Source organism: Motacilla alba, chromosome 7 (genome assembly GCF_015832195.1).
Source record: "Motacilla alba alba isolate MOTALB_02 chromosome 7, Motacilla_alba_V1.0_pri, whole genome shotgun sequence".
Lineage (NCBI taxonomy): Eukaryota > Metazoa > Chordata > Aves > Passeriformes > Motacillidae > Motacilla > Motacilla alba.
In genome coordinates, this window is record NC_052022.1 from 28,370,132 (window position 1) to 28,393,708 (window position 23,577).

The window sequence follows — 23,577 nt, forward strand, 5'->3', positions numbered from 1 at the left end:
TTTAACCACTGCCAAGTGTCTTTGTTCAAAGCTGGGCAATAAACGTTCCATTTCAGTTTATTAGAAGGTGTCCCAGGGTGGTCTGTGACAGAGTTCAGACCCTCTGTGGGTACAGCCCCTTTCTTGGTGGCCCTCTGGCTGCTCGCGCCTCACCCGGCCGCGCTCGCCCATTTCTGCCCCTGCCCTGCTCAGAAGTGCCCCATCGCCCCGCGTACGGAGCTGAGGCCCCTCGGTGGTGAGGTTGCCGAGGCACCAGAGGCCGCCGTGCCCCGGCCCCTCGCTCGGTGCCCGCCCTTCGCTCCCGCCCGGCCCTCAGGCCCCTCAGCGCGGCGCCGCCGCCCGGAACTCGCGCGGGCGGGCGCGGCTGCGGCGGGCGCCATAGCGGGACGGACGCGGTGCCTCCGTCGCGGGGTTCCCCCGGGCCGCGGCGGAGCCATGTCGGGCTTCAGCCCGGAGCTGATCGAGTACCTGGAGGGGAAGATCTCCTTCGAGGAGTTCGAGCAGCGCCGCGAGGAGCGCAAGAGCCGCGAGAAGGTGAGCCTGCCCCGCTTGGCCGCCCCCCTGCTGCCAGCCCCTGGCAGCGCCCGGCCCGCGCTCGGTGTGTGGGGGCTCGGGCTCTCGGCTCCTGCGCTCCGCAGCTGCGAGCGCCCGTGTCCACACCTGCGGGAGGTCGCGGCGGGGTGGCGGCTGCGCGGGCGGGGGGTGCGGGAAATCGGTGCTTTGGGTCGGGGCAAGGAGCTGGTTCGGGTATAAACTCATGCAGATTGTGCTGCTCCAGCTCCCCCAGCAGCATATGAGGGAGAGAGCCAGCGCGGCTCCTCGTTTGACTTCTTGGCAGCAGTAAATATTGGGAGACACGTTGTGTCCGACGCCCGTGGGCGGTGTGATTAAAAGAAAACACGCATCATTTGTCGGAGTGTGGCAGTTCTTTTAAACTTTGCTGTATTTGTGTCAACGTGCTCCTGAATTTCTGCGTTTCTTGGTCTTCAGAGAGCAGCTTCAGCAGAGCTCAGCTGTCATGGAAGGATAAGTGTTACCCTGGGGCAGCATTCTTACCGGATTAATGAGTGCTGCTTAGATATTGACAGGCTTCTGGGAAGATTTGTCACACAGAACTATTTTTTCTAATACCATGTCATCCCACCTCACTGTCATGCCCAATAATCAATGGACTGGTCTCTTCAGTCACAGGTAGAGTGAACAGTCACCAGCTGAGTCTCCCCACATTGATACAAGTATAAATGTCCTGACAGCAAGGAATGCTGGGTTTTATACGCTTAAAAATGCAGTGCTTATCCCACCTGTTTCACTGGCAGTGCAGAGGCTGGAAAGCCAAATGGTAACTGTAAATATATGGGGAAATAAAAATGGGTAATTCTATAAAGGTAATGATTTGTATTTTTGGTGTGTGTAGGATGGTGAAAATGCGTCTGCTGAGGAAAATGAGGAAGATGTAGAGGCTCCGTCTTCATCCAGAAAAGCATCTGGAAAATCCCGAAGTCAGGATGAAACTGATGGTTGGTGTTTCTAACGTAATCATTCCTATTTAAAAAGGCACTGGAAGCATTTGCTCTTCAATAACTGACTTCATAAAAACCTGGCTCCATTTTTCCTCTTCTGGTCTCTGAAGGGACTGAAATAGAAGGGACATTAAATTAATAATTGTGGGTTTTTTCAGATGGGGGCAGGGGAAGATATGTTTAGATGCTTAATACCCAAGTCAGAATAAAAGTAACCAAACTTATCCAAGTTGAAAAAAATAACCATAAACCCAGGTGTGATCCCCAAGTCCTCTCCTATATAGGCAATACATGATAAATTTGTTTTTCAGTCCCAGCTTGATACTGTGGTTATTTTTAAATCAAATATTCAGGTGTCCAGTCCCCCAGCTTGAACCTTTGAACCCTACATATTTGGAGTTTTGTATATAGAGCTGTGGTCGGGTATAACCCTGGGTTCACTTCATAATGAGAAGCTGTAAATAAAAAATAGGAAATTCTTAAAAACTATGCCTTAAGTGTATTTATTCAGAGTGCTTAGCATGATTTTCTTACTTATTTTAAAGAATTCCATTCTTTTTCCAGAGAAATGCAAATAATCTGGATTTTGTATTTATACATGTTAAAAGGTACTTGTTGTTGTGGAGGGAATGGAACAAGATCTTGTTTTCAATTGCTTTGAAAAATTGGTTGCTGGATTGCGGTGTAGTAGAATTCTCTGCTCACTTCAACCTCTTCAGCTGAAAAGCTGATTGCAGCCAGCCAGCCCAGTGCTTCAAAATTGCTTCATCTTCTTCTGGACTGAGAAAAATGTTGATTAAGCTGTGGCTTCATTCTGTGTTCCTCCCTGCTTTCATTTCAGATATCCAAAAGATGTTCCAGGCTGGACCATACCAAGCATTGGTGATGAATAATGCAGAGCTTTAAAACCAAAGAGGCTGTCAATAGTTTTTCTGCATTTCTGCAGGCAGCACTCTTACAGAATAGCTGCTTCAAGTGGGCTGCTGTTTTCTCTGCACTTGTCCAGGGAAGCAGCGTGTTCTCCTCATTATATCATAAACCTATTTTACTTCTTTCTCAACCAGGAGAAACAGCAGATGGGGTCAGTAAATCTGTCCACCGGGTCTTTGCATCCATGCTTGGGGAAAATGAAGAGGAGGAGGATGAAGAGGAGGAGGAGGAAGAGGAAGAAGAAGAAGAAGGAGAAGAAGGAGAAGCAGAGGAGGAAGAAGAAACTACAGAGCAGCCTACAGCTGGAGATGTTTTTGTTTTGGAGATGGTTCTTAATCGAGAGACCAAGAAAATGATGAAAGCAAGTGTTTAAACTTTCATATAACTTTCGTGTGTCCCCTGACCATGGTGCAGGAATGCCACTTTGTGTGACTTTTAGCTGCTTACTGAGAAATTTGCCTGAAAATTGTTCCATGTAGGATAATCCTGCTTATGCTGGTGTTCCTTATGCTTGCCATTTAGGAGAAAAGACCTCGCAGCAAACTTCCCCGTGCCTTGAGGGGTCTGATGGGAGAGGCCAACATCAGATTTGCTCGAGGAGAGCGTGAGGAGGCCATTCTGATGTGCATGGAGATTATTCGACAAGGTATGGGAGAATGGGCAACCTTTGGGCTTTAAGGATGGGGTGAACCTTCCATGTGCAGGAGGAGGATTCAGTGTGGCTTCACTGAAGATGAAAATAAACAGTACAAGCAAAGTCACGGTATAAGGAGCAGAATTAAGAATATGTGGTGCAGTTCCTTTATTTTTTTGCTTATGAAAAGAAACCAATTCTGCAGAGGCCCAGGCCTTGGCTTAGCTTTACACAGTTTGCTTTTACTGTCGTTGTAGACACAAGGTATAAGCATCAGCATGCCTTACAGTATGGAATAATACTATAAATGGTTGTTGTTAGATTCAGTCAGCCTGTTTAATAATTCACAGACAGGAATCAGAAACTTGTCTGCAAGTTTTTCCTGAATTTGAACAGCACATGTTTCATACAATTCTGATACCTGTTCTTTGAGAAAGGCAAGTTATTTGTTTCCAGTGTAGATTTTAAACAATAAATCTTAGTCCTTCTTTTTGTATTTTCACAGCTCCTCTTGCTCACGAGCCATTTTCCACTCTTGCCATGATCTATGAAGACCAGGGTGATATGGAGAAATCATTACAGTTTGGACTGATTGCAGCTCACTTAAATCCTAGCAACACTGAGGAGTGGGTTAGACTGGCAGAAATGTCACTGGAGCAGGACAATATTAAGCAGGCTGTTTTCTGCTACACAAAAGGTAGTGTAGCAGAGATTTTAATAATTTAAAATTAATGCTATGTGCTAACGGCAATCGTTTTGTTTTCTTCTTTCTAGTTCAGTTTGCTTCAGGGTGCTAAGGTTGTGGTACCTCTGTCTGGACTTTGATCAAAGATTAATGAATCTGTAATATTGGTTGTCCTTGCAAAAACCCTGTGCACGTCCATTAACACGAATCAAGGAAATGAGTGTGAAATCCACTCCTAAACTCCTGTTATGCTGCTGCTTCTTCCTGCAGCTCTGAAGTACGACCCGAGCAACGTGCGCTACCTGTGGGAGAGGTCCAGCCTGTACGAGCAGCTGGGCGAGCAGAAGATGGCCATGGACGGCTACCGGCGCATCCTGAACCTCCTGGCTCCCTCCGACGGGGAGCGCTTCATGCAGCTGGCCCGAGACATGGCCAAGTGAGCTGGGCTTGCAGACACTGGCGTTTGCTTTGCCACGGGAGCCTTGTGGTTTAAGGGTGTAGCTCTCACACAGTAGTTTTTACCTGTGAACTGCTTTCTTGTGGAAAGCTGTTACTGGCTTTTACAAAACAGTTTAAGCTCTTTTGATTTTCGTGTTTGGGAAATGTACCAAAAAATACAAGGATGTGTATTGTAACAATGTTATTAGTGAAGATTTCTTAAAACGGGTTGATGTGGGACATGATTGATGCCTGACTTTATTGGAGGAGACTGTGATGAAAACTCCAGTAATGTCCTTGCAAACAGGGGAGAAAAAAAAAAAGTTAATTATTTGAAATACATAAAAGTTTTCAACAGTTGTAAGGAAAGGAAAAACATCCCCTTTCTTACTGTCTTTTATAGCATCCACTTGCTAATGAAAATCTTCGCTAATAAGTAAAAATCAGAGAAATATGAAAATCCTTTCACGTTGGTTCAAAGTATACATTGTCAGTTATGTGAATTACCTGATACCTTGTGTCTGTATTTTATAGGAGTTACTACGAAGCCAATGATGTGACCTCTGCTATTGAGATAGTGGAAGAGGCCTTTACCAAGCACCAGAGCCTTGTGTCCATGGAGGATGTTAACATTGCAGCTGAACTGTACATCTCCTCCAAACAGTATGACAAAGCTCTTGCGGTATGGACAGCTCCGTGCATTTGGGTGGCATTTTCAGCACCTCTTTGCCTGCCACAGTGGATGGTTTATGTTCATAATTTATGTTCCTGAGGTGCTAAAATGGTGTCCTGCTTCTGTAAAAATAGAGCTCATCAGAAACAGACTGCTTATTATTAGTTGGGTAGTAATTAGCATGTAAATTAATGGTTGGATTGAATTAATTGAGGGCTGATAGATTTGTACATTGAATGGTTGGATTGAATTAATTGAGGGCTGATAGATTTGTACATTGTTCAAGGTTTAAAATTCTGGGGTCCTTCCTCTCCTTCTCTGTAGTGACCATAATCTTAGTAGGCAGAGAAAACCTTCAGGCTAGTTTTGTGAGTAATACCAGCAGAGGTCATTCTCTGAGTGGAAGGTTAAAATCATGACACTGAATGCTCTGATGATTCAAATGCAGATTGTTGTGACTTTTCTGGCAGATTTATGTTGCAGCTAATAATTTATGCATTAAGCACTAAGCATACATTCCACAAAGACAATACATCTTAACTCTAAGGCATCAGGAATTAGAGAATGTTGCTTATCTGGTCCAAATTTGTTAACTCTCACTTTTGAGGCATATTTCCAACTTGACTTGGCCTGGGTTTGAGAGGGAAGATGTTGGTGTTTGGCCATTGTTATACTTTCCGAGATTGATTGAAAAGACACTGTAAATTGGGACTTCTTGTGAATATTCTTACTTGTTGATATTAAATTACTTGGGTTTTTTTTTTTTCCTTTCTTTAGATTTTATTCAGCTCTATGTCAGAACACAGTATCATGAGCCTGCAAACAATTCCTCTGACCCTTTTTTGTACTTCTTCCCTCCTTAAATGTCAGTCAGTCAATTTTATGTACATAGCATTTAGCTACTGGATTTATTAATACGGTAGAACTGAAGTCACAGAGCCATTTCCCTGTTTCTCTTTGAAGGTTCTGCTTGGGTAGATGAATGCAGCTTTACTTCTGATAACTTCTGTGATGTCTAAAACTGTTACATAGGCTGGTTGCTCCATTTGTGCTTTAAATCTTTGAAATTATCCAAGTTACTTTTCTGTTTTAGGTTATTACAGATTTTACGGGAATTGTACTTGAAAAAAAAGCACGAGAAAGAAGTGCAACTGAGGAGAAAAAGGGTAAGTAGCTGTCAAGTGGTTACTGTGACCCTGCTGTTCATGTGATATGACGTCTTTCCTTTACCTTTTCAACTCCTGGGTATATTTTGCTGCACTGTTGACAAGCTTTTCTCTCTTGAAATCTGTGGGTGCTCTTAGTGAGTTACATGGTATGACCTCAGCCTGCTATAAGAAGTTACTGTGGTGTCCCCATAGCCCTGCTGACTCATTGAACACAAGGACTGCTCTCCAGGCAACTGGAGGGCTTTTAAAGTTCCAAACATTCCTCTGAGTGTTTACATCAGACCAGCTATTTCTAACAGCTAAATAACTTCTTAAAAAAAGAAAAAAAGATAAGCTTAGTGGCAGCTGTGCTCAAGAATATCAACCTTTGACCTAAGAGTAATGTTCTTTATACATCCTGCATCTGTTACTAACCACCTAACAGAAATCTAGGCATACTAGTTTATAGTTTAATGAAGCAGGTTGTCTTTGAGAAACCTGCTTTATCAAAGTCATTTCATCTGAAAATATTTATTTAGGCTGTAGAATGAACACAGCACACCAACTCCATAAGGAGCCAGTCTGTTTTGTGATTAAAGTGGTTGTCTCAGCAATCTGATCCAAGCCCAATACAGGTATATTTCTGTTGGCTCTTTGCTCTGATTGACCAGGTAAAAATACAGTTGGTTTATGAACAACTGTCCTGATGGAGACTTTCAGCAGATAATTTATAAGAAATAAAACTATAATGAGTCTAGGAATTAGAACACAATGTTTTCCAAGTTACCTCCTGTGTGCCATTGGTTGAGAGAAGGCTTCTAAAATAGAGCTGGGTTCTCCACTCTCTGTTGCTTTGTAACTTTTGTAACTTTTATGACTGGCCTTAGAAAACAAAACAATACAACACAAAAAAGCTCCAAACCAAAACAAGAGAAACCCAGTCCACTTTTCAGAGTAAGCTGCCAATCAATTATGGATTCAAAGGCAAGTAACTGCTGGTTAATCTGATAATCTTTTAAAAAAGATACAGGTGCAGCAGTAGAGACTCAGGAAAGGCAGGAGGCAGTGACTGATGACCAGAGTCAGCCAGTTGCTGAATCCAGTGCGCCAGGTAAGTAATTTTTTTTTTTTTTTTTTTAATTCAGAAAAGTCTATGAACTGATAATATGGTTAGGAACCAGCTTGCAATCATGTAACATCTGGAGATTTCGAACAGCACAGAAACAGGGCTTCATCCAGAAAAGAATTCTTCTGTACTTTTCTTCTTTCCCTTTCTCAGAACTTCCCTCTAACCCAGACAGACAGTTGTCATTTTGTAAAAATATATCAGTAGGGGAATAGTTACCCTTGTGCTGGGTATTGCAGTGTTCAAAGAATGATGAATTAGTCTGCATGTTGTGATTTGCAGTAAAGGGATGTGGATGTAGGAGGTAAAAAGGAAACCTTAGGTGGAAATCACAGTTTTCTCAGGTTTTAGCACTGAATGTCTGGTGCAGGCACTGAAGTGAAGGAGAACTTAACCAGGAGTTAAGGATGTGCCATGACTGTATGTGAAGGACCTATGATAATGGAATTTTACTGTGTGACCTCTCATTTGCTGGTATTGTCATGGGTAGCTACTGTGCCTCATGTTTGCATTCTGATCAGGTTGCATTCAGCCTACCTGTTGTGTGAAGTTCTGTAGTTAACCCTGTTTAACAACGTGTTCAGGCAGTGCCTGCTACACAGGACTTCACTTAGCAAGAACAAGAACCACCTTGATATGGGGCATTTCCTTCAAAAAAAAAGGAGAAGAGGGTACAGGTGCATAAATTGTTGAAGGAAAGCTTTATTGAGCAATAAAGCAGGCAAGGATCCTTAAGTAGGCAAAGGATCTAAGCACATGCTGTGGAACCCTGCTGTTGGAGTCGATGCAGACTGACAGCACTTGGTACCTCACATGGAATTATTAGTCTCAGAGACAGCAGGAAGCCGTTGCTCCAGCTCTTGGAAAAGATAACTGAGGAGGAAAAGAAAGGTAGACAAACACTTGCTAGAGCTGATAAGAATATTTTCTCAGTTCTTGAGCATGGCCTGGAGGGGATGTAGTGCTTGAGAAGTGCTTCTTCGAAGCCTCTGAGTTCAGAAGGAAATTTTTTATCTTGTCCCAGCTGTGGAGAAGGTCAGCTGCTGCATACCTGAGGGTGTTCCCATAGACATCACGGTCAAGCTGATGGTGTGCTTGATTCACTTGAACATCCTGGAGCCACTCAGTGTAAGTGTAAACCAACTTACAAGGTGGGGGTAATGTTCTAAAAATCACAAAAGCAAGTAATTGTTCCTGTGTTCATAGACTGAGGTGGTTGAGGGAGCTGTGGAGATTCTTTTTGTTTCTCTCCCACTCCAGGAGAGAAACCTCAGGCCTGTAATATCAGAAATAATATCTTTGCCCTTAGAAATTATGCCAGTGTAGGTATTACTAAAGCACAGTAAGTCACAGCCTGTGTGCTGTGACAGGCCCAGGACCATATTGCAAAGCTGTGAACATCAAGGAACATGTTTTCACTTTGTTTTAAAACCATACTAAATCTGAAGACTGTTCTTTCAAAAAGGAGACTCCTCACTGATGGACACTTTAACCCACTGGATGTGTGAAATATCTAGAGTAGAAAAAGGAGGCTTCTTCAAGAATGTTGAATTTCAGATCTTTTATTTTTTACTTCTAAACTAACATTTAATTAAAGGAAGTATAGTTCAGAATGCAAATAGAATAAAAACCGTAGGATAAAAATGCAAGCTTCCAATAAGCATGCCTTAAAGAAATTGATTATTTGTGTTTTAAGTGTTTGTGTGTTTTTTCTTAAAGCCTCTTTTGACTACTCTGGTGGAACAAAATCCAGAAGATATGGGCGACTTGTATTTGGATGTCGCAGAGGCTTTTCTGGATGTTGGAGAATACAACTCAGCCCTGCCTCTCCTGAGTTCCCTCGTCTGCTCGGAGCGATACAACCTGGCTGTTGTGTGGCTTCGGCACGCAGGTGAGAGGAGGCAGGACTGCTGAACACGGGGGACTGAGAGATGATAGTGCAATGCTGAGCATTTCCTGGGACCTTTATCCAAGATCACAGGAATTTTAGATTAACTGCTTGAATGAGAATTGGTGTTTGCAGAATGAAGCTTATCATGACGACTCTGTCAAGCAATTTTTGTTCTTCATGTACACTGAAATTTACATCAGCTAAAAGTACTTTATGTTCATGTAAGTGAAGCAGTATCTATTCTACATTTCATCCTGTGCCAGCTGCTGATGTTTGAAGTGATGCATCAGTGCATATATCTGAATATTACCACTTAAAAATACACGTTTGGGGTGATTTTACTAAGAAGGTATGTTAATTTATTTGCAAACTTTGAAATCTTCTTTTTCTGTCATTTAAGTGTCTTGTATTGCATTTGGTACTTCTAGAGTGCTTGAAGGCTTTGGGACACATGGAGCGTGCTGCAGAGAGCTATGCCAAAGTTGTTGATCTTGCTCCATTGCATCTTGATGCAAGAATCTCCCTTTCAACACTTCAGCAGCAGCTGGGCCGGCCTGAGAAAGCTCTGGAGGCTCTGGAGCCAATGTATGACCCAGATACTCTGGCTCAGGATGCTAACGCTGCGCAGCAGGTGGGTAAAGTGTTCTGTGCTTCCATTTAGGATGTATTATTCTGCCAACCTGTGCTACTAGTCCAAGATGCCTGCACAGGACCGGGGATTTAGACTTTCCTCCTCATGGGGAGCTTGCAGAGCACAGTGACTGATCCATTACGGTGTCAGGGACGCGTCCTCCTGACTTTCTCCCAGACCGTTCTCTCAGCATTTCCCCAGTCCCACCTGATAACTTCAAGCTTTTGGCCACTGAGAGCCAATTGTGACTCTACATCAAGTTGATCAGCAGTTGCTACGTGTGAGCTACACGGTTTGGCCTCTGTTGATTGTAAGCAGAGGTTCTGAATCCCCTCTCTAGAAGCACCCTCAGCATAGGTAAGAGTCATGCCAGATGTCTCTGAAATGGGAGAATTTGGAACAGTAACTCCTGAGAGCAGTTTAGGGAGAGCTTACCTGCTGTTGCCGATTCTTACAGCTTTCTGGAAGCTTTTACAATCTTGTTAGTACTGTACCAAGTCAAAATGGTTTGTTTTATAATCTCTCTCTGTGCAAGAGGTTGAGTAATGGTGTTCACTGTTGTCCAGGAATTAAAGCTACTCCTGCATCGCTCGACACTGTTGTATTCCCAAGGCAAAATGTATGGTTACATTGACACCTTGCTCACAATGCTGGCAATGCTGCTGAAGGTAAGCCAGTCTCTCCAGCTGTACTTTAAGAAATTGGGCAGCTGTGACTTGGGTCAAGACAAACCACAAATGAACTCGGGAGGAAAGCTAGTGGGCTTTTATATGTGAGTGGTTTCATAATTTTGTTAGGTAGTAATCTTGCAGGTAGCCTGCAATACTGGTGTTCCTGCCTGTGGTGCTCAGAACAGAGGACTGTTTGTGTGTATAACTATTGATACAGTGACTTCAGCTCGCTGTTCTCAGTGTGCTTACAACCCACTGAATTCTAAAGCTGCTTCTTGCCTTTTTAACACTGAGCACACAGCTTTTTTGAGGTGTTGATACTGGCTTCTATTTCAACAATTTTATTTTTTATTTCTTTCTTTATTATTTTCTTGTGATAAAAGGACTAAATGAGATTTTGTTTAGCCAGTAAATACAGTGGTGGTGGTTTTGTGTTAATTAATTTTTGTTTATTTATATATAGGGAGTGAGTTAAAGGAATATTTAGACCTCCATTTTATCCATCTGCTCAGCACCTTGACTATTGTATAATACTGGTTTAAGAGCTGACTGTGCACAAACTTCTGAAACTGATAGAGAAAGGCATTGTTGTACTTCTATGCAAAGAGTCTTGATTTCAATAAACCCAGGGATGTTCCTATCCCAGGAGAAGTCTTTTTAGGTAGCTTGAAGAATTTGTGTCTCACTTCTGCTTAGCCCAGTTTGTGCTGGAGCACGAGGCAATGCAGGGAGGATATTCCTGTTGGGAATGTTCTCTCTGATGACCTTGCTCTATGGTGGTGTCACAGACTGTTTTGGGATGCAAGGTGAGCCAGATGGATTGCCATAAAGCTGCCTTTGTCATAGAATGTTACATTGTAATCTGAAATGCTGCCCTCAAATTTGTTTCTAGGTAGCAATGAGCAGAGCTCAGGTGTGTTTGATATCTAGTTCCAAATCTGGAGAGAGACACCTCTATCTTATTAAGGTGTCAAGGGATAAAATTTCTGACAATGATGACCAAGAGACAGCAAATTGCGATGCTAAAGGTAACAAATCGGATTGTTTCATTAACAAACAGATTTTTTATTAAAAACAAAGCAACAAGGTGAACTCCATAGTTCTGAAAAATTATAAAAGTGCTCCTATTTTGTATGCTAAATCCATGCAGTTCATGTTAACATTGCTTTATTTCTAGGGCAAAGAAGGCAGCAAAACTCAAGATAATATATCTTAAGGAAACAGTCCCCATTCAGAGAAATTACAGAATAATTCAGATTAAGAAGGGCCTCTAGGGATCTTATGGGCCAATATTCACCTCATGGGAAATATCATACCTGCAAATCTAGAATGTAATACAAATACATTGTAAAAGTGGTGTGATTTTTTTTTAGCTGGCCCAGGCTTGGTTGAGCCAGGCCACATGCTCTTAAGCACTGCTTGATAAATTAGGGAGAGGAACTTCATTGCATTCATGTAGTATGTCTACAGCTTGAACTGGGTGTATCTCTTGCTCTTTGTTCCCACTTTGAGAGTGTTTTTTGCTGGTGTTTTATGAACTGCCTTTAAACTGAGAAAAAGTAAATACTTCCTATTAGCTGTTAGTGCTACAACATCTTTGAATGTATCAGTTTGATGTATGCCTCTATTTTGTAAAAAATTATCTTTCTTGTTCTAATTTTTCTCAACCTTCTGGCTCCAACATTTTTAGCAATTTTTGCTGTCCTCACAAGCGTTCTGACAAAAGATGACTGGTGGAACCTCCTCCTGAAGGCTATATATGCCTTGTGTGACCTCTCCCGGTACAAGGAGGCAGAGCTACTTGTGGATTCCTCACTGGAATATTACTCATTCTACGAGGACAGACAAAAGCGCAAGGAGCTGGAGTACTTTGGGCTCTCTGCTGCAATTCTCGACAAGAACTTCAGAAAAGCTTACAATTATATCAGGTGGGCTGCAGAGAAGGCAGCGCAGTCTGTGCTGTACTTGCCTCCACTGAGGCTGTAGTCACACTGCTGATGATACTGCTGAAGTAGGCAGGCTGATGCTTTCCAGCCTTGGTTAAATGAGAGAAGGCTGCTAAGGGGCTTTCCAATAGCCTCAGATTCCAAAAATGCACAATGCAATAGGTTGGTTGATTTGGCTACAACTATTGGTTCTGTTTTTCACTCTCATTTTTGCCTCAGTCACTGACCTTCTCTTTGAGTTTCTGTTCTTTATTATCTTCCCTGAACTGCTGAGATTTTATTGAAGAGACAGTATATACTACATAGCATTTACTAATTTCTTGCACATGTCTCATTCTGTAGAATCATGGTCATGGAAAATGTCAATAAGCCCCAGCTGTGGAACATCTTCAATCAGGTCACTATGCAGTCTCAGGATGTCCGTCACCATCGCTTTTGTCTCCGCCTGATGCTGAAAAATCCTGACAATCACGTGCTGTGTGTCCTCAATGGGCACAATGCCTTCGTGTCTGGCAGTTTCAAGCATGCTCTTGGTAATATCTTTCATGTTCTAACATCAACAAATAGAACAAGTGAAAGTTTATATAAAGGGAAAGATTTTTTTTTTCATCAGAAAATTATAGGTTCACAATGCTAGTCTGGTGTTTTAATTATTCTGTACACAAATCAGAGCACTGCTGAAGAGTTTTGCTAATAAAAATTAAGCTGGCACGTTTCAAGTTGAGCACACATTGCAAATATAACTAACTTGCAAAGATAATTGGAGGCTAATGATGATAATAATGACAGAACCAGCACAATTTAAACAGCAAATACAGCTGGTTGCATGCTTTAAGCAGGCCTTCAAAGTAAACCTGCTGCTTTCAGTCAAGTCCTCCAAATGTCACATTTAAATTCCAGCAAGGACCTTGTTTGCCTTCTGTGTCTGATCGTTTTCTGCTTCCTTTTTTACATCACAGTCTGCATTCTTCCTTCAGAATCCAGTGGGTGCTGAAAATACACAATTTTCCTCCCTGTTTTTTCCTGTGTATTTTAATGTAGGTACATTAAACTGCTTCTTTTCTTAGTTCACACTTCTAATTCAAATATTTTCTTTCTTGTTTGTAACTTCTTAAGGAATGCTTTTCACAACCAACGTCTTTATTCATTTATTTGCTTTTAGGTCAGTATGTGCAAGCCTTCCGTGCAAACCCAGACGAGCCTTTGTACAGTCTTTGTATTGGCCTGACTTTCATCCACATGGCCTCTCAGAAATATGTGCTAAAAAGGCATGCTCTTCTAGTACAGGTGAGGCAGCATGATTCTTGTTACCCACAGCGTTTCCTGGCTTTGTACCTTGTAGATGGTTATGGCTACAACACACTCTGTTTAAATAATTTTTCATAATTAGGATGACATTTCTGAAGTGGTAGAACATGAGCCCAGATGAATGTGCTTTTGAGCTATAGTTACACCATCTGAATATCCTCTCCTTATGGGTAAAGGTACCTTGATGTTAACAGCTGCCAGCTGTTTGTGAAAATATTACTATTTTCTTTCAAATTTTTTTTGGCCTGCATTGCTGTAGAGTGGAATCTATGCCACGTGCTCTTCATAGATATGTCTCATAAACTGCATTCTCGAGGCAAATTGTACAGACTTGGAAAGGGGTTTTTCCCCCCACCCATCTTCCTTTTCCCCTTTTAGGTGCCTCTACACACTCTCTTTGTAAAGATCTTGTGAGCTCCAGTTTAGCTACCTTCAAATTTTCAGCTTCATTGTTCGCATTTTCCTTTTCATCTGCAAGATCCAGTTACAAACCACAGACTGAGTAGTCCCAAACAGAATCTTGAAAGTAATTTCCTCTACTTTACACCAAGTATTTTCATTAACTTGAAATACCTTTTAATTCCTGTAGCTGCTGAGCTCAGTCAGCACAATATGGTGAGGATCCTGAGCTCTTGTGACTTCTGAAATTGCTGGAAGACTGTAGCTTGCACTGATCTTGACAAAAGGTACAGGTCCCCACCTACTGTAACACAAAACCAGTTATGACAGTGTCCAATTTCAAGACATTTTGAACTTGCAAACTTTGACCTAATTTTAATACTTTAATCCACTTTTTCTTCTGTAACCAGCCTGCCTTTTTTACAGGAACTGCCCTGTTTTCTTTTTATACGTTCTTGAACAATGTCCTATTTATATTACCCCCTGGCAATACAGTTCCCTGCTCTCTCTCTTCTCATTTCCTGCTTACTATACTCAGTGATTTTACATCATTTCTTGCTGCTATGGTAGTTAATTAGCAATTTAACCACAGTGACCTACTGGTGACCTAAATTATGATCATTAGCTGCTTGTGTCTGAACTAATTCCTCATATTGAAGGAAGTACCTTCTCTGATTACCAACATGGTCTCTAGAAAGAAGGTCCTCTGTTTACAACAGAATCATCACACTCCAAAAGGGTAACAAAATAAAATAAAAGGTAACAAAGGAGGGGAGAAAGATTTGTGTGCTCAATTTCTCTTACAGGGATTCTCCTTCCTTCACCGCTACCTGGACCTGCGTGGACCATGCCAGGAGTCCTTCTACAACCTGGGCCGTGGCCTGCACCAGCTGGGACTGCTGCACCTGGCAATCCACTATTACCAAAGAGTACTTGAACTTCCTCCCCTCACCTTAGAGGTACTGTAACTTTGTAAGTTATGGACAAAGAATAAAGTCAGGAAAATGTGAAGAATTCCTTAGTCATAGTTAAAATACGCACATAAAATCTCTGTAGTTGTGCCTCCTTCAATTTCTATTTTAATTCCTTGTCATTGGAAGACCAAATCTGATTGTCACCTGATAATGTATTTAAGCATATGTTAAGTTCAAAGATGTATGGATTTTGAAGGATTTACTCATAGGCTGAAGCAACAGCAAAAAGGATTGCTAAACAACTTTTGCTGTTTAAGTAGCTGGTCTTTCTATGTATTACATGCAATGAATTGTAACTGGAAGTTCTGTATACTCACCCATGCTATAAAACAGCATGCTGGAGCAAAATGGACCAGTATTGGGAATGCCTAATTGCATCTGAGCCCTAGTTTAATTCTAATTGATCTGTATTGGATCCTAATTAATGTGTCATACATTTACAAGACTGGTCTGTGGAATGGGTAGGTAGAAACACGGCAAGGGTGTTTAGAAAATGGGCAGTGTTGGTAAAGTAAGAGCTGAGGATGTTAGTCAGCTCTGGGAGTTCAGAGCAGCAGTCTCTGACCCTGTAAAAATGTAGGCAATATTCACATTCTGGTTGGAGAAACAAATACTTAACATACAAAGACAAATTAAGGTAGTACTTTGCTGGTTTATAAGTTGGCTATTTAATTTAGAGCTAATGTTTTGAGTGTGAAATTTTATAACTTTGGTGATTAATAACATGATGTGGAAACTCCTTAAAGAGAGAGAGCACAAGGAATACTTGTTCTGTTTCCATACAGCTGAAAGCCTTTATTGGCTATGAATGTGTAATTTGATTCCACTGTAATGGCTACTGATGTTTCTTTTTTATACTATTTTTGTGTATTGATAGCTTTTTTTAACTAATTATTTTTACAGGGAATAGAAACAGATCAAACAGACTTGAGAAGAGATACTGCCTTTAACTTGTCACTCATTTACCAGAGCAGTGGGAACACCAGAATGGCTCAGAAGATGCTGTATACCTATGCAGTTGTGTGATGAGGTTTGTGCAGGAATATATACCCTTTGGATTGAACTTTGCATTATGCAGTGCTGGGAAAGCTGGTTCTAATTACAGCTTTTTCTACAGAGGGTCAGAGATGTGGCTGGTGCTGTGTTGTGGCTTTGTGGACTTCTGCTTCTGCCATTGGCACTGTATCACGTGTGGGTGGGACCTGGCCATCCTGAGCACACCCCTGACGTGCTCGCAAGTGGCTGCTGTTAGCTCTTCTCCTTTGGTGCACTGCTCTCTAAATATATTCAGTCTTGTATATAGAATTAAACAGTGAAAACCAAGGCCCAGTGTGATTTTCTGAGGGCTTTTGGCAGGGGAAAATGTGCAGTATTTCAGCTAATTACCATTGAGGTTGCTGAAGAAGCCACACTCACTGGTGATGAGGGTATTTTAATGTGCAGCATTAAATTACAATAATGTGGAACCATCCTAGAGGATGAGGAATTCAGTATTTCAAGAGCTGTAAAATATTCAGAGTTTTCTAGGAGTTCATAATCCTAGCAGTTTTTGTATTTGAAAGGGATTGATCTTTGTTTTACTGAAATCAGTGTAACTTTTGTTCTTTCTGTGAACTTGTTAATAAAAATTCTGAGGTTAACGATGTTTACTTATTCTCAGCTAACATATATCCTACCGAATAGGACAAACCTAAAGCCATAATGGCACCCACCTAATTTTAAGCAGCACAATTTAACGAGGCTCAGGTGGCTTTAGCTTTGCTGTTGTGCTGAGCCACCCCTTTGTCCTCAGAACAGCCATTTGCCTCAAGGGAGAGAGGCTCTTGCATTAGTCTGCAGTCCCATCATATAAATTACAGTTTAGGGCCAAATTTCTGGAGGAACACAAGGAGACAATTCCAGAGTGTCCTTGGGCTACCCCTAGGCTCCAGAGGCATGCAAGACTTTTCTCCCTACTATACTAAATAAGTATCACAAATAACATGCATAGGTCCCACAGAAGCAGTAGTACCATGGGTCAGAGGAGGTGGTGAGCAGCTCTGCTGAAGCAAGTGCAACACCACCTGTCCTGAAGCCAGGTTGTACTGACACCCCATAGGAGAGTAGGCCATGATGAAGATGAACTGATCTTTGGTCTTGAAAACTGTCCATGCTGTAACTATCTTCAGCATATCATGATGTAAGTCTCCTGCTCTAGCTACTCTTTCTCTAGTCTGTTGTTCCACAGTAGGATAGGTTGAACAAATTCCCCTGATTCTTATGAAGGTAACATGAAGTATGGTGTAACATCACACACCTAATGAATTCCTTCTGTGCTCCTGAAATAGCCCAAAGCTTATGTTCTCTCATGACCCAGATATCATCTCCCATTACAGGCAGCCAGTCCTGCCAGTTCCTCCTTGCCTCAGTCACGTCAGCATCCAGCCACAGGCACATGACTCTGTCTTCAGAAATTCACCTGAACCCTCTGCAAACCAGTCTTTGTTTTGATAGCACCTGCCAGGCCTTAGTCTAAAGCTGATGAAAGAGGGATAAAAGCAAACGTGTAGCCTATCAACAGCGTATGGTTTACAGTGATTACAAATAAAGAATAATTATTTTGTTATAAATAGTCATTTTACTATCAGCCTCATAATGCAAAGAACCTTAGTCAAAAAGACACCATGAGAGGTCAGAGTTAATTCAAATCAGCTGTTAGGGTTTAAACAAGAGTTCCGAGGTTCCCTACAGATGGGTGCCCTGTGAGCACCTTTTATCTGCAGCTGGCCTCAGCAATTCACACCTATCTAACTGTCAGAGCAAGTAAAGTGCCAGATTCTTCCACACCTGAGAGCTAGCAGGGAGTCTCCTGGCAGCAGGTGATGCTCTCCCAGGGCTGGGAATCACCAGTCAGATGAGCTCATTTCCTGCACAGCTCACGTGAGCCTCTCCAGGGGTGAGCTGGAGGCCTGGTCTTTGCCCTGGGTGTCCAGGGAGGTATGAGGAGGAGGCTCCTCACTTTTCCTCCTGGGAGAAGATGCGCTATTTTATGAAGCTGATGACTCTTTGGGAAATCTTTGTCATTACTGAAGAAGAGATGAAGTTTTAGCAGTTTAATACTGACATCTCTAAAAAGTTAATTATATGGCTGTACAAGAACTAATTATGGAGAAGGCTGAAGAACCTACCCAAAGAAGGTAAGTGTGGCTTTCGGAAGGGTGTCTGTAGAGAGGGCATGGACAAGGGAAGATAAAACACTGACATGGAGCTGAATGCAGAGGAAAGTAGATTAGCTGTTAGCTTTCAGATCAGTGTTTGCTTAATGGACATCAACCAAGCATGAAGTGTGTACAAAGCACCTTTTCTAAGTACAGAACAGTCCCTTGAAGCTCTCCTATACCTGTGATATTCTTTGCTGCTCCAGTACGTTATGTGTTTAGGCAAAAGGGGAGGAAACAAACTAAACTTGAAGAGGTCTGCTCTCCACCCCTGAGTAAGGAACTACAAAAGAAAGTCTAGAAAACTGAAATAGTGTCTCATAACAGCCTGCAAAATACCATTCAGGTAATTTTCCTTTGCTTTCCTCTTTGAAATTAATTTGTTTTCTTTTTCTACCTCTTTTTTGGAGCTGCTCTCTTCTTGGCTCGAGGTTTTTCAGGACTTTGCAAGCTGTCAGACTTAGATGAGAACCGCTGGTGAGTTGCTGCTTCTAGGCCAGTTGTGATCTAGGCAAGGTGGTGTAATTAGAACTGCAGAGAGAACAGGGATCGTGTGCTGTGTTCATGTGTGAGGGGCAGGAACCACACACCCTTCACATCTTTCTCCTATACACAGGAGTAGGAGCTCCGTGATGCTCTCGTTGTGCTGTGAAAAAGAGTTGCCCCTCTCTTAGAGGGGTGTGAATTTAACATGGGTCTCCAACACAGCATAAAACACAGAGGCATAGGAAAGGGGGAAACCAGATGCTGAGTGCCACAGACTCCTGAAAAGAATGAGGGCAGACTAACTTTACCTGACAGGTGCTATAGAAATACTCTTTTGCTTTTGGAATCTCTTTCTAATCATAGAACAATTCTTGGACTGATAAAGCAGCATGTAAGACCTGAGGCTGGTGCACTTCATTACTTTTTTTTAAATTTTACTTCTTGCTGGTTCATACTCTATAAACATCTAATCCCTTAGGTTTTCACTCCAAACTACTACAGTAATCTATGCAAGCTATGATGATTTGGATATTGTGATATAACGATGTAAGAACAAATGATTCTGGGGGCAGGGGGTGTGGTGGGTGGTTTTGCATGATGTCACATATAGTGACATAACTGCAGCACAGGGGGGCAATTTACTTGGCCACAACACTTCTGTTTGGTTGGGTAAGAGAGATATTTTGATCCTGGTAAAAACAATAGACTGTGGGGGAGAAAAAGCTCTTTCTACAAACCCCACTAAATTGAAGTGACTTTAAGAAAAAAAAAAATCAAAACTTTTCTTTTAAAGTATAATAAATGCCACTTAGTTGAAAAGGCTGTGTGTACACCTCAGTTGAAAAGGCTGTGTGTGCACCTCACTCTTCACCAGAGAATTATAGCTGAGATTGAAAGGGTTACTTGGTGCATATGCTCAATTAATGTCTTGTTATCCGGCTCTTGCACTTCAGTCTTAAAGAAAAGAGATGTGACAAAATAGCTCAGCTTGCTTTTAGTGCAGAAACAAAACAGCATTGTTTGAAGTGGAACACAGAAAGGAAGTGACAATGTCTCTTTACCCAGAACAACTGGGTTTTTTTCTCTGAGTCTCATAGCAGGAGAAGCAGAAATCACTTCTAATTTATCCTTCCATAGAAATAATTCCAAGATTCAGTCCAGCAGTTAATTTAGTTTTAATCTAAGTCCAGTGTCTTGGTCACCTCCTACTGTCACTACCATCAGGACTGTTGCATAAATGCAGCTTTCTTGCTCTCTTATAATCACTACACATTCTGTGCTGTTTGAAGAAAGGTGGAAATCTTTTCACCACTGTCCCAAATTCTATTACATGGAGTTTCATATGTTTCCAATCTTTCAACCAATTTTTACCCATCTATTTTGTTTTAATGCCCCCTGGTGGCTCTTAGCCATTCTGCTGTTTTCACGCATTAAGCAAATTAATTATCCCAAATCCTAGAGATGCATCTTAACTCCCAAAGGCAGTATGAGCAGCCCTGAAGATGATTTTGATACAGAACTCTCTTACTATGCATTTGTCACTACACAAATAAGTAGAGAAAAGAAATAAGCACTTCCTTCCAGATGATGTACCAAAGAGCTTAGGTTAAACAACCTTATCCTAGATTAATAAAAACCAAGTTTCCCCTTTGAGGTGCCAGATAGGATGCTGGGAGGTACCTGTACTTTGTCACAGGTCAATTTATTCTTGCTGACAGACAGTTCTGCCAGCACCAGTTGTACCTGCTGCTGGGCACACTGGGGGAAAAGGAGCAGAAGTCACCACCTTGCAGGAAAACAAAGCAAAAAGCAACCCCCCAAAAAAATTCTGGGTATATAAATTGCTTCAGGTATAAATTTTCAGTTATATTAAACAGTAAAACAGATTTAAAAAATCAAAATGACTTCAAGACCAGCTTATTTTTAGGAGTAGCTTCTCGAATTAGTACAATTGTCCAGATGGCCACAAGAAGGCCACCATCCTAGAAGCACAGCCAACAGAAATGGAGAGACAAAAGAAACCTTTGATAACAGGGAATGGAGAAGCAAAAAATAAGTAGAAGAATAAGAAGGCCTGGACAGAATTAAAATAACTTAGACAGTAAAGAATACGAAGAAAAAGTGTGACATTTTTAATGTTCTGAATGCTCTATTGATTCATATTCTTTATTTTAAGGAAGATTACAAAAGAGTTCTGTGTCAAGCAGAAAAAATATATTAATACGTTACAGAGTAACTACTGCAGAAATGAAACTTTGATTAACAAATGACACACATTCAAAAGATGTTTCAACGAATTTGTTTCAGCAGTGTGATTTTATGACCTTTTCTGCAGCCAGGTGTTTTTTAGGATCTTCAGTGTATGAAAGTGATTATCACATCCAGCACTGTAAAAACTAAATGGTAAAAGCATTGGTAGCACAGTATTACTTTTTACTCAACTTTTCTGGAACCAGTCAAGTATCCTGATCTAGGTGAGTGAGACTAGTGAGAAATAATGGAATGGGAACAAGTCAAAAATGGGTAAGAAGTGCCAAGTGCAAATGAAGAGGGAAGTGATAAGCCCCCTCTTTTACTGCCTGCATTCTTTGGATTCAGTTCTTTTTCTGTCTGTAGCCAGAACAACACTCTCTGACACGTGTGGTTCATCAGTGTTCCACAGTTCTTCCACCGTGTTTTTTCTTCCACTCCTGCTACCCTGGCCTGCGCAGGGCTGATGGCTGGGTGAATAGCAGGTGTTTCTGGGATCTCTGAGTGGAAATCTCCTGTAACTTGCTCCAGGTGACCCTGCCTTTACTGGGGAAGGGGTGGAGGGGAGGATTAGACTAGATGATCTCCAGAAGTCCCTTCCAGCTGTGACTCTCTGAAATGATTGAAGCTGAAAAGGAGGAAAGACTGACCTACTCTGTGTGTTCCTGAGGAACCTGCAGCAGAGACGGCTGAGGCACAGCCTACGGTGGCCACTACAGAGCGTTGCTCCTGCTGGCTTCCCCCTCACATAATCACAGCATGTGAGTTCTCAGTTGGAGGGGGCTCACAGGGATCATCGAGTCCAGCTCTTTGCCCTGCACAGGACACCCCAAGAATTGCACCCTGTGCCCCAGAGCACAGAGTTCTTGAGCTCTGTCAGGCTTGGTTCTTTGACAGCTGCCCTGGGGAGCCTGTTGCAGTGCCCCACCACACTCTGGGTGAGGAACCCTTCTCTAACATCCCTCGCTGACACAGCTTCAGGCCATCCCCCGGGTCCTGTCACTGTCACTACAGAGCAGAGATCAGTGCCTGCCCCTCATGATTCCCCTCACGAGGAAGTTTTAACAGCAGTGGGGCCTCCCCTCAGCCTCCTCTTCTCCAGGCTGAACAGACCAAGTGACCGCAGCTGCCCCTCATCCGGCTTCCCCTCAGGGCACTTCACCATCCGTGTGCCTCTCCTGTGGATGCTCTCTAACAGCTTAATGCCTTTTTTTTTTTTTATATTGTGGCGCTAAACACTGGACAGAGGAGTCAAAGTGAGGCCACACCAGCACAGAGCAGAGTGCGACAATCCCCTCCCTGGAAGGGCTGGTGATGTTTTCTTTCATCCCCGGCCCGCTGCATCCCCTCCCGAGACCGGGCTCCCCCAGCCCGCAGCGCCCCATGAGGGAGCCCCGCGGGGCCGCCGCACCCTGCGGGGCCGGGGCGCGCCGGTGCTGCTGAGGGGAGCCCTGGGCTGGCCCCCGGAGCCCCTCGGCAGGGCTGTGGAAATGAGCCTCGCCTCTGTCTGCTGCTTCGATGGCGCTGGCAGTGCAGCGTTTCACAGCGGCACTCTGAGGGGGGTTAACTCCGGCTTGCGGCGTGTGGAGGTTCGCACCTCCCCGGAGAGCTGTGCCGCTGGAGCGTGCTGGCCTTCAGGCCAAGGGTTATTTTCACACCTGATTAGTTTATTGCACATTAAATGATATGCAAGAGGGAATGGCTGGAAGCTGGAACACAGTAAGTTTAGATTAAATACTGAGAAGAAAACTTCACTGAGGTGAGGATGAGGCCCTGGCACAGGTTGCCCAGAGAGGCTGTGGACGCCCCATCCCTGGGAGCGTTCAAGGCCAGGCTGGTTGGGGCTCTGAGCAACCTGGTCCAGTGGGAGGTGACCCTGCCCACGGCAGGGGATTGGAACGAGATGATGTTTAATGTCCCTTCCGAACCAACCCGTTCTACGTTCAGTTGGGGCCCTAAGCAAGCCTAGTGTTTTATATTTGTAGCCGTATGGCTTGCAGTCATGTAATACAGATACAAAGGTCAGCAATTATACTGCGTTACACTGTCTCTGCTGTGCACCTGAGGTGTGGGGCTTTTAAAATGGTGCCCCTTTTGTTACTGAATTTCTGTTTCACGCAGAGAGGGAAACTGATTTTGTAGCCTTCTGGTATGGCCTTCACATATGGCTGTGCAACTGGGAGGTTTTCTGTCTGAAGTAGGCAGCAAGTAGTAATGCTGCAACCACTAAGCATTAGATGTTCTGGGGACTCAAGTAAAGGTGTTTAAGCTGTCTATCATAGAGATTTAGTATCTCCTTTTCACTTTTGGCAGCTCATATGGCTTCTGAGGGACATCTCTGTGTGACTCATCTCCTCCCATGCATTGGACAGGAACCATGAGCCACTGATTCCCAGCTGAGGATTTTCCTCAGGATCAGCATGCAGTATAGACACCATCAAAGTACCATTCAGGGACCCATCACATGGGCTCAACTTTTCCTGAAGCTTCTAATATGTTGAGGTAATACTATTGATATAATATATGTTTGGGGTGGGCTGTTTTGTAGAGCATGTTGAGATGCTGTTATTAAATATCTGGAATGGAAAAGGAGATTTCTAAAAAACCTTGCAGTCTGTCTGTAGATGGCAGCAGAGAGGAACAATATTTATTAGGACCTCTAAATATGGT

The 23,577-nt window shown here is 42.7% G+C and overlaps 1 protein-coding gene across 5 annotated transcripts; it reads left to right on the forward strand.

Moving 5' to 3' along the window:
* The first annotated feature begins 402 nt into the window (after positions 1 to 402).
* Positions 403 to 23,242, forward strand: GTF3C3 (general transcription factor IIIC subunit 3). Of its 5 annotated transcripts, none has more exons than XM_038142615.1 (20): positions 403 to 534; positions 1,415 to 1,517; positions 2,585 to 2,811; positions 2,973 to 3,096; positions 3,590 to 3,781; positions 4,040 to 4,205; positions 4,742 to 4,889; positions 5,974 to 6,046; positions 7,053 to 7,139; positions 8,179 to 8,282; positions 8,874 to 9,045; positions 9,474 to 9,676; positions 10,243 to 10,344; positions 11,240 to 11,375; positions 12,038 to 12,275; positions 12,636 to 12,826; positions 13,456 to 13,580; positions 14,807 to 14,959; positions 15,878 to 16,004; positions 23,221 to 23,242. In XM_038142615.1, exons 1-19 carry the CDS (start codon positions 436 to 438, stop codon positions 15,998 to 16,000), a joined length of 2,766 nt encoding a protein of 921 aa, XP_037998543.1. In that variant the 5' UTR covers positions 403 to 435; the 3' UTR covers positions 16,001 to 16,004; positions 23,221 to 23,242. The 5 variants fall into 5 exon arrangements, 4 of the variants coding, with proteins under 4 accessions (XP_037998543.1, XP_037998542.1, XP_037998541.1 ...); XM_038142614.1 differs by lacking the exon at positions 23,221 to 23,242 and adding an exon at positions 16,092 to 16,627; XM_038142613.1 differs by lacking the exon at positions 23,221 to 23,242 and having other exon boundaries at positions 15,878 to 16,627.
* Positions 23,243 to 23,577: the final 335 nt, after the last annotated feature.

Coding starts and splice junctions, on each gene's coding strand:
- GTF3C3 (XM_038142615.1), top strand. CDS start 436: ATGTCGGGCTTCAGCCCGGAGCTGATCGAGTACCTGGAGGGGAAGATC. Junction 11,376..12,037: donor AGCAAATTGCGATGCTAAAG/GTAACAAATCGG, acceptor CAACATTTTTAG/CAATTTTTGCTGTCCTCACA. Junction 12,827..13,455: donor CAGTTTCAAGCATGCTCTTG/GTAATATCTTTC, acceptor ATTTGCTTTTAG/GTCAGTATGTGCAAGCCTTC.